This window comes from Gouania willdenowi, unplaced genomic scaffold, assembly GCF_900634775.1.
Source record: "Gouania willdenowi unplaced genomic scaffold, fGouWil2.1 scaffold_3_arrow_ctg1, whole genome shotgun sequence".
Taxonomy (NCBI): domain Eukaryota; kingdom Metazoa; phylum Chordata; class Actinopteri; order Blenniiformes; family Gobiesocidae; genus Gouania; species Gouania willdenowi.
This window is the reverse complement of record NW_021145162.1, coordinates 1,785,968-1,797,096: the sequence shown is the minus strand read 5'-3', so window position 1 is coordinate 1,797,096 and position 11,129 is coordinate 1,785,968. Positions and strand designations below refer to the sequence as shown.

Sequence of the window (11,129 nt, the reverse complement as noted above, 5' to 3'; positions counted from 1 at the left end):
CTAGTCTATCTCTGCTAGTTAGTCAGGGTTAACCACTAACTAGTCTATCTCTGCGAGTTAGTCAGGGTTAACCACTATCTAGTCTCCATCTGCTAGTTAGTCAGGGTTAACCACTAACTAGTCTGTCTCTGCTAGTTATCCAGGGTTAACCACTAACTAGTTTCTCTGCTAGTTATTCAGGGTTAACCACTAACTAGTTTATCTCTGCTAGTTATTCAGGGTTAACCACTAACTAGTTTATCTCTGCTAGTTATTCAGGGTTAACCACTAACTAGTTTATCTCTGCTAGTTAGTCAAGGTTAACCACTAACTAGTCTCTCTAACTCCTCCCTCTCTGCTTTCTTTATTTGCCAAATCATTCATTATTGATTACAGCCAATCAGAGCCAGGCATTCTGCTGCCACTGGGCTAAGTTCCGCTCCCTTGTTGTATTTTTGATGATGTCATCAAAGGTGTCTAAGCTTGACTAATCAGAGGAAATGATTTTATAAAATAAAAGCACGCTTTTTAACTGAAACTGAGACTTTTATTTTGGAGCGTGTGTGTGTGTGTGGCCCTGTGGTGGACTGGAGTCCCGTCCAGGTGTAACTCCGCTTATCACCCAATGAGAGCTGGAGATCACAACAGCAGAGCCTGAACTGGAGCATCTAAATCAGGGGTGCCGGACTCCACTCCTCGAGGGCCGGATTCCTGAGACTTTTAGATGTGTTCCTGCTCCAACACACCTGAGGTTTATTCCATAAAGCAGGTTATGTTCAAACTCTGAGTATGTTCAGGCTCAAATGAGGGAAACTCTGAGTATCTCATTCCTAAACATGAGGTATGTTCTTCTCTGAGTATGTTACCATGGCAACATTGTCCATGAACTAAACCTGGTCACTGGCAGGTTTTATCAAAGAAACCCTGGGTTTCTACCTGGCTCCGCCCACCTGAGCACTTTAATAAACCTTAATACTTTTCTCTGAAACACATTAGTAACATCACACACCACAGACGTGTTCACATCATTAATAATGTGTTGATATTTTTTTTTTTTTGTGATGACGAGTTTTCTTTCTAACATTGTAGATGTAGATCATTAAGTGAAACACACTGAGAGGTTGATCTACATTAAAACATCTACTGACGTCTGTAGTAAAGTTCACTGAATACAAACCTGTAGATAATATAAAGGAGGAGATGATAATTTAAATTAATACACTTTTCAGGCTCGAGCGTTTTATATTGTTATACAGTTAAATCTGTAGATCATGGCTCTTTGAAGGTATGATGTCTCAGTGAATTGTGACACTGCTCTTCGAAGCGAAGGGTCATGGGTTTGCGTCCCTCTTCAGGAACTTTTTATATGACATTTTTTAGGACGTTGAGATGACTCTGGCAACATTACTTTCAAAATCAATATAAATGATTAGATATGAAGCAGCAGTCACTGTGTTAATATCCAGTGTAACAGGAGGACTCTCTATGCAGACAACCTATGTTAATGACACATCTAATTAGACACATTTTATTATTATTATTCACCGCTCGTCACGTCACTGAAGAGATAAAGTGATAAAGTGACCAAAAAGTGTGACTAATTACAGGTGATTTAATCACTTTAATCACTATAATCACTGAAGACTGAACACACCTTTAGAACAGGCTCATATTCATCAAACACCGACTTATTTCACCCATTACGGTGAATAAATCACTCTTCCGTTTGGTTGTCATGGCAGCTCGAGTAAATCTCTGATCCATTGATGATGGCTTTTTATCGCGCGTGCACATCAGTAACCCAAGGTTTACATACTCAGGGTTTATTAACCCACTTCATACCAGCTGTAATGGAATCAGATACACAGAGTTTCCCATCACTGGGTATGTTGACCTAGAGTTTATGGATAGACTCAGAGTTTGTTAACCCTCCTTTATGGAATACACCTCTGGTTGAAACCAATGTGTTGTCATCAACAGGAATCCGGCCCTCGAGGACTGGAGTCCAGCACCCCTGGTCTAAATTAATGGATGGTATTTTATTGTGTGTGTGTCACACACACAGTTCACAGGATGAAGGAAACAAGCTGTTGTGTATCTTTATTATAAATCCAGTCTTTGTTGCTTTATCGTCCAATCACGGCTCTGATCTGACTGACTCACTCTCAGCGAGGGCCAGGATTGGCTGAAGCTGCTCATCTAACGAGGGGGCGTCAACATCGTTGACGATCGTCCAATCAAAATCCTCACAGCCGTCCAATCCACACTCAGACTGGGCATCATCGACACCTGAGGAAGACAGACAGGTGAGACAGACAAAGACAAACAGGTGAAATACAGACAGGTGAGAACATGTGAACTACCCTGGGTGAAGCTCCACCCCCTCTGCTTCCTGGTTCCTTCTGAACTTTGAACTCTGACAGTTTGGATTTGACCAGGAAACTGAGACCTGAACCAGGATAGGTCAGAGAGTCTGCGTGCATCGCTCACCACCTGCCAATCAGAAGCCACGGTGTCACAGCCTCCCTGAGCGGGAAGATGACATGACTATGTAGTACATACCCACACTGGTTGGGCAGCATCTTTGGTTGCTAGGCGACAGAAGAACCCAGGGTCCTGGTCCCGCCTCCTCTGACCCCAGTCGATCATGTCAGCCCGGTAACGCTCCTTATACGGACCAGGACCAATCAGAAGCTCCAGGTCCAGACCATGCTCCTGTTACCATGACAACAGGGTCCAACAGTCATGGAGCAGGATTAGAACCAACAACCCTCTGATTATAAACCGCTACACAACCACCGCCCCACAGTGTGTACACACACATTACACTGTGTGTGTGTTACCTGAGCATATTGTTGTTTTAAAGGTCCAGACAGACGCAGCACCGCACACACCTCTGGACCCAACCTACACACACACACGCACACACACACACACACGCACACACACACGCGCACACACACACACACACACACACACACACACACACACACACACCTCTTTAACTTCATAACCAGATGTGTAGATCCAGATGACGTCACTGCTTCACTGACCGCTCGTGGATAAGATTTGTGACGTAATCCTTCCCTGACTTCCGCTTCCCGCTGAAGATCAGAATGAGTTTGGGTTTGATCCGATCCATAATCCGATCCCCTAGACAGACTTCTTCCCCCAAAGAAGTTAGTGATCCTGTTGAGCACGTGACACCCCGGTCAGTGACCCGCACCACGTGATAGGGGGGAAATATCCGAGCTTCTGACGTCAAGTGTGACGTAAGGAATAGAAATAAAAATGTGGCTAAAAAATAAAGTCTAAGGATTCCTGCTGCACATGGTAATCACTGCGCATGTGTAAAATCAAAAATGGGAGAGGGAGGTTCTTTTGTTGTGTTAGTGAGACAAGTTAGTGAAAGTTAGCCCGTTAAGTACTTGATATAAACACAGTTTGTATACAGTTGTTTTTCTAATTAATACAACACATCATAACGATTAGGACAGTAATTAACATCTATTACCTCAACCCCGCCCCCCCTTCGTGTTTGTGATGGTTGGTACGGTCCGGTGACGTCACTTGAGACAAAGATGGCGGCTCGTGTCCTGCTCAGAGATGTCGGTGTTCTGTGCGCGTGTCAAAGGTCTCTGCGGAGTTTACAGGTGCTCACTGCTCTCATATCCACCACAAACACGTTCACTTTCAACTAAAGAACTTTATCTAACATTACAACTCAGTAGTTACTAGTTATTAGTGCACACGGACCCACCTACTGGACAAGTTTATAAATACAGCTATATATTACAGTATGGTCAGTACCTTCAGGATTTCGCCTGCATTTTTTTGTGATTGTTGAGGGCTGAAATGTCTGATTTCGCAGCTATTTTTCCAAAAGTTGCGGAAAAAAGGTGCGATTATTTTTCAGCCCTAAAACACACTTTACTCACAATTAAGTTAATTGCTTCTATCAATTATAAATACATATTGACCAGACATGTTCTAGAAAAAAATATGCTTTATTGTTGGAAAGCAAACACCAATACAATTTTGCAAAACATGCAAACACTTTTTTTTAGTTTATACACTGAACATACCATGAATGCAAACGGTGCAACAGTTTTTAATCAAAATGATCATCAGAAGTTAAAGTCAGTAAACAATATCGAACTTACGGAATCTTAAAGTGCATAACATGAACCTGTCATGAAGACATATTTCTTTAGGCTTAACACAAATAAAAAATACAAAGCGTTAACGTACATACTGTATGTAATGTTATTGTGTGCTTCCTGTTTGTTCTCTACATGGGGTTGTGCTCTGGCTTTCATTCTCTTGACGTGCTTTGCAGAAGCAAAATGTTTGTCCATAGACGACTTCTGCTTTTGCTCGATGGGGGTGCTTGGGTTGGCCTACTTATCGGTCCGTGGCCCTGCTTGGGCGGTTGATGGCGTCCTCTCTCATTGTGGGGGCCGGGGCCGCCACGCTGTGGCCACTCCTGCTCGGCCACTCCCTGTTGCAGTAGGGCGAGCCGCTCTGGGCCGGTGTGCGGCGGGGTCACTCCCTGGACCGCTGGGGGATGTGGCTGGTGCCCAGTTGCACTTGGGGGGTGGGGGGTGCTGCAGTGCTCCGTGGGGCCGGCATGGTTCAAGGGGTGCCGCGGGGTGGGTCTCCGGCTGTGCTGCTTGGTGTGTATCTGTGGCCCGCGGTGCTGCATGCTCGTCTGTGCCATCTACCCTCTCTGGTGGCCTGCCATGTGGACGGGCCGAGCTCACACCAGTGCCCATGTCTCCTACATGGGCACTTCACTTCACTCCTAGCTGGTCTGGCTCCCTCACTTGGTGCACCACACACCCATACCCAAACCTTAAGCTGGATGGTGGGGCAGTGGGGCTAGAGGTGGAGGGGACCGTCTCTTGTGCGACTGAGTATTGGAGCGGGGGCGGCACTCCCACCTCAAGTTGCCCTACCAATCCCTCCAGTTTTAATCACACCTCAACACACCACCCGCCGGAGGGTACGACCACCACCTCCACCCTCCAGAGCTATTGCACCACATACACCACTCCCCTCCATCCCCTTTCTTTGAATTGCACCTCATACATTCACTAAACACACATTCACACAGGGGATAGGGAAGTGCCTCTCCATTCCCCACCATAACAAGGTGGTGGGTAGGTTCACACATTTGGGCCTGTCGGGTGGGGGCCCGGCCCCTCTGTTGATAGCTGGGCCATTGTGTAGAGTACAAATACATCAGTACATCTCGGGCAGGGGGCTATCTGGGCCCTCCCCTCGGGGGTTGGGTGCGGGGGTGTGGGGGAGTGGATATTGGTGGGGGGCCTTGGGGTTGGGGTTGGTGGCGGGGTGCGCTGGGTCCTCGGCTCTTTGGGGCTTTCTAGGGTGTGTATCTGGGGGGCGGTGGCTGCCCGATCTTGGGATCTGAAACTTGGTGAATTAATAAAAATATGACTATTTACATTAATAATTGAACCTGATGCAGCTACATTAATCATGTACGTTTTATTTAACATTACCTGAGCAGAACACAAATTGTAATGACTTAAATCAATTCAAAGCACAGGACAGTGTAAATACTGTGTAAATAAAGTAGTAACAGACACAATGTAAACTGAACACATTCTCACAAAGGTTTTGTGCTAATATTCCAGTAGCTGCACAACAAATATAACTGTATAATGAGACACACAACCATAAAAATAAATAAATAATTGTAAATAAAGTCTTAAAGTGTAATAAGTCAGGTCTTTGGTAAATGTCAGAAAATACTTTTAAATTCCTGTGAACAGTAAACTTCATTTTTCACTTTTTTTTTTGCTCATTCTCATCATTTGCTGCTGGAGCACAAGAAACAACTATGATTTCCCATGGATGTGAAGGCATCATGTTTACGTGCAACTTACTCTGTCAATGTGCGTCTTGTTTACATGTGTTCTTAGAGTTGATTGGCTGGAAGCACTACTAATCTACTGACACAGCAAGACGTATTAAAAGGTTCAATTCAAGGGTTTTATGAATCGATATCGGGCTATACAAAGGAGAATCGATTCAAATCGATTGATCGATTTTTTAAATCCAGCCTTAGATATGAGTGAAAACTGGTGTTATAAAAGCTATTTTGCCCAATAGGTGTGCCTTCAGATGTTTAAGTGTCCTTTGGTGAACCTGTACCTTGGGCACAAAAAGTTTGGGAACCACTGGCCTACATGATCCAAGCAAAACTTGCACTTTGCTGGATTCAGTTTGAGGTTGATTTCTTTTGCATGATCAAGCACTCTCCTTAGGTTAGCATCATGCTCTGCAACATCATGACCTCTGATGATGATGTCTTCGACATTCACTGAGTATGCATAGCCAGAAAATAGCTGCTCCATAGAATGCTGAAATACTTCGCTGGCAGAGTTTATGCCAAAAGGCATGCGCAGAAATCTATAGCGTCCGAAAGATGTGCTGAATGTTGTTAGCGTTGAAGATTTCTTATCGAGCTGTATTTGCCAGAAAGAGTTCTTAGTGTCTAAGGGTGCTTTCACACATATAGTCACACATATAGTCGCACGTATAGTCACACATATAGTCGCAGGTATAGTCGCACGTATAGTCTTACGTATAGTCACACGTATAGTCACACATATAGTCACACGTATAGTCACACGTATAGTCACACATATAGTCACACGTATAGTCACACATATAGTCACACGTATAGTCACACGTATAGTCACACATATAGTCACACATATAGTCACACATAGTCGCACATATAGTCACACATAGTCGCACGTATAGTCACACGTATAGTCACACATATAGTCACACGTATAGTCACACATTCAGTCGCAGGTATATACTCTGTTAACTTCCACTGCTATGCTGATGATACCCAACTGTATGTATCAATGAAGCCAGGTGAGACAAATCAGCTATCTAAACTTGAGGCCTGTCTAAAGGACATTAGGGCCTGGATGGACCAAAATTTTCTTCTTCTCAACTCAGACAAGACTGAGGTCATTGTACTGGGCCCACGACACCTTAGAGAAACCTATGCTAGCCTAACTGCCCTAGATGGCATTACTCTGGCACGAAGCACAACTGTTAGAAACCTTGGGGTTCTATTTGATCAGGATTTATCCTTCAACTCTCACATAAAACAAACTTCAAGAACTGCCTTCTTTCATCTCCGTAACATTGCTAAAATCAGATCTATCCTGTCTCAGGGCGACGCCGAAAAACTAGTCCATGCTTTTGTTACCTCTAGACTGGATTATTGTAACTCTCTTTTAGCAGGCTGCCCGAGCAAGTCGCTTAAGACACTTCAGCTGGTTCAAAATGCTGCAGCACGTGTACTGACTAAAACTAGGAGAAGAGATCACATTACTCCTGTATTAGCCTCTCTGCATTGGCTTCCCATAAAATATAGAATAGAATTCAAGATTCTTCTTCTCACTTATAAAGCCCTAAATGGACAGGCACCAGTCTATCTCAAGGAGCTTGTAGTGCCATACAATCCCCCCAGAACACTACGCTCTCAAAATGCTGGACTACTCGTTGTTCCATTTGTCTCTAAAAGTAGTATAGGAGGAAGAGCTTTCAGTTATCAGGCCCCACTTCTCTGGAACCATCTACCAACCACGGTTCGGGGGGCAGACACCCTCTCTACCTTTAAGGTTAGGCTCAAACATTCCTCTTTGGTAAAGCTTTTAGTTAGGAACCAGCTCATAGCTCATAATTAAGATGCAATAGGCATAGACTGCCGGGGGGGGGGGGGGGGGGGTCTGGCATGCTCGGTTGGAGAGAGGTTGGAGAGGGCGTTAAGAGAGAGGTCATTTAGGCTAGAGAGGGACCGGAGAGGGTCCCATTCCTCTCTCTAACACTCCCTCTATGTCTGCTTCTTCCCTTGTGTGTTTGCTCCTGTTCTCCTTCTGGCTTTTGTCTTGCAGGTCCGTGGGATCCTCAGTGTGGAGTTACAGAGTCTCAACAACTCTGTCTCCACCCTTTCCTCTGCACACACCCAACACAGCATAACGTGGATGGCTGTTCATCATAGGAATGGGATCCACACAAGGTTCCTGCTGCTTAACAGAAGGTTTTCCTTGCCGCCATGATGAATTCATGTTGGGTGTGGGATACATATGTATGTGTATATACGTATATATGCATATGTGTGTATCCATAAAATGAAGAGTCCTTCCTTAAGACTGCTCTACTGTAAAGTGCCTTGAGATACCATTGGTTATGATTTGGCGCTATACAAATAAAGATTGATTGATTGATTGAGGTATAGTCGCACGTATAGTCACACATATAGTCACACGTATAGTCACACGTATAGTCACACATATTCGCACATATAGTCACACATATAGTCACACATATAGTCACACATATTCGCACATATAGTCACACGTATAGTCGCACGTATAGTCGCACGTATAGTCACACGTATAGTCACACATATAGTCACACATATTCGCACGTATAGTCACACATACAAGTACAATAACAAAGCATAAATATACATTTATACATATATATATATACACATATAGTCCCTTCCAAAGGAACTAAATTGAGTAGAAAGCGTTATTATGTTATGTTATATATTATGTTATTGGTTGTGACTATGTTTCAGAGGCGCTCTCTGTCCCTGCCTGCGAACCACTCACTGATGTTGCCTTCAGGGACCTTCAAGAACAAAGTGGCTTTCATCACTGGGGGGGGGACTGGACTGGGGCGGGCTATGACGGCAGCTTTGTCTGAGCTGGGAGCGCAGGTGGTCATTGCCAGCAGGTGGGTCACATGTTTGTGTTTTTAACATAAAGTCACGTGTTGTCAAGGAATGTTCTGTGTCTGTTGGTCCTTCAGGAAGTTGGAGGTTCTGCAGAACACAGCAGAAGAAATCAGCAGCCAGACAGGAAACCAGGTTTGTGCTGTCGCCCTCTGGTGTTCACACACATGTCTGCACATGCTGTTTTATAATTAAAAAAATACATTTAGTTTTTCATTTATTTATTTTTCATTTATTTTATTTTGTGACCATAAGCTTTATTAGTGGGAGAATATAAAAAGAGAGGGCAGTGTTAATGTTTATTGGGATCCCCATCAGCAGGAATTATAGAGCATAAATGAAAGCATAAATCTATACAAGTCAACAGTGTGTGAGTGAGTGTTACGGACGTTCACACCGAACGCGACTGAAGCAACTCTCGTGACTGGATTACGTTCAAAATTAATGTAAATGATGCGACTTGCTTGATTCTGTTGCTCAAAGTTTAGAAATTTTTACTTTTCAAGCGACTTCAAGCGATAACTCCCGCGACCGTCAGTGTGTGTAGAGCCGAGGCAGCAGCCCCTTCCTCCCACTACAGTGGGACAGCTGCAGTGGGACGGCTGTACACTTCCTCTGCTAACTGGGACCAAACAAAAGTGTCATACTTCTTGAATAGGGTTTTTATTGCCTGGCATCTGGCGCAATGATTCATACCCCGATACATAGGTCACAATACAATATAGCCCAATATTAAAGTATAAGGCGATTATTGCGATTTTTTTTTTTTTTTTATGTATTTGACTTAAGAAACAACTAATTTGTATATTTGTACACCATGATAAAATTATATATGAAATACATTTTACACTTAAAACATTGGCTTTAACATGCCATGTGCCAACAACTTAAAATAAAAAAACAACACACAGTCTGCCTGTGGCTTTTAAACTAGGGATGTCTTGATACAACTTTTTCACTTCCAATATGATACCGATATTGCAGCCTTGCGTATCGACCGATATCGATATTGATATTGATTCGATACGATATCAGCATGAATGATGCATACTTTTATTACTTATTCTGTTACTCAACCAAAGAACAATAGTCAGCAACAGTATGTTACTTTGTTGGATTAGAACACCTCTACTTTAAACCAACTTTGACTTTATTACAACTTAACTGAGATATATGCCTAGAACAACAAATAAATGCACAAATTAGTACTTTCTTTTTAGAATTTATTGAAACCACACAAGCTGGTCAACATGCCCAGGTTTCAGCACTTTTTTGTGTCTCCTGCAGTGGAAAATACTTTCCTGGTTAAATAAAGATAAATAAATAAATTAATAATAATAATAATAATAATAAATGGATATGGATGCATTTTAAATCAATCCAAGAATCGTATGTCATCTCACACGGACAATGTGAAGGATGTGCAGTCGACCTTTTATGGCACCAAAATGTCAAGGTCAAGGTCGCATCAAGTGTAAAAATTTTTTTCCATATCTATACAAATATTTATCGTACAAGTTTGATGCTTACTTTTATGAAAAGTTAATCTTAGAGTGGCCCACATTGTCCTGCATTGCCTCAAATTGTATTACAATGTCCCAGAGTGTCTCACATTGTCCCACATTGTCCTACATATACCCTATAACTTCCTCTGGTACCATTGAACAACATTTCCTTTCAATGTGTGACATTGACCTTTGGTCAAGGTCATATCCAAGGTCAAGAACTCCTCAGGAAAGTGAACAAAGTGAGACCTGAACGCTCTCAGCCAAAACAAAAAAAAAGAGACTGGTACCATTGAACAACATTTCCTTTCAGTGAGTGACCTTGACCTCCGCTCAAGGTTATATTTAAAGCTGCTACTGATGTTTCGATCTCCCGCCCTAAACATCCTCACTTCTCCCACTGCCTCTGCTAAACTACCAGAAGCCACGCCTCTATTTTTTTGCCTGCGCATCACGGAACATAACAAGGTCACATTGGGTGGCATTGATATAAGTCTATGGGTCAGGTAAGAGCCAAGGTCATATTTACCTGTTTGCTGTTGTGATGCGTGACCTTATTTCCGTGCACAGTAAGTCAAAGCCTATTGGCTGGGTGCGCTCAGGCGATCGTTCCCATTTGTATAGGGCTCTATAGGACGAAGGAGGGACTTAAATACATTACTGTATATGAATGATCACCGGCAGTAGACCATAATAAAAGACTAGTTAGGTATTTCTAAAGAATCATACATAAACATAGATTTCTCAGAAACTCTGGATATTAGCTTTGAGGTCGAGGTAAGTCTTCTGTTTTTCCTGCTTTATGACTTTCAATTTAATTAGAAAAAGTACAAGATACGTGTTGTCATTTT

General features: G+C 43.0%; 2 protein-coding genes across 2 annotated transcripts in view; one reads left to right on the top strand and one right to left on the bottom strand.

The window, feature by feature from the left end:
* Positions 1-2,062: 2,062 nt before the first annotated feature.
* pmvk (phosphomevalonate kinase) lies at positions 2,063-3,313 on the bottom strand. Its single transcript, XM_028442160.1, has 5 exons — positions 3,033-3,313; positions 2,823-2,886; positions 2,542-2,694; positions 2,343-2,472; positions 2,063-2,268 (listed from the first exon to the last, which is right to left on the bottom strand). Exons 1-5 carry the CDS (start codon positions 3,119-3,121, stop codon positions 2,117-2,119), a joined length of 588 nt encoding a protein of 195 aa, XP_028297961.1. The 5' UTR covers positions 3,122-3,313; the 3' UTR covers positions 2,063-2,116.
* Positions 3,314-3,541: 228 nt separating this feature from the next.
* LOC114460093 (2,4-dienoyl-CoA reductase, mitochondrial-like) overlaps positions 3,542-11,129 on the top strand; it is a 10,573-nt gene continuing 2,985 nt past the window's right edge. Inside the window, exons 1-3 of the mRNA XM_028442128.1 lie at positions 3,542-3,632; positions 8,618-8,775; positions 8,851-8,955. Coding sequence (XP_028297929.1) covers positions 3,561-3,632; positions 8,618-8,775; positions 8,851-8,955 — 335 coding nt within the window. The 5' untranslated portion in view covers positions 3,542-3,560. The remainder of the gene's footprint in view (positions 3,633-8,617; positions 8,776-8,850; positions 8,956-11,129) is intronic.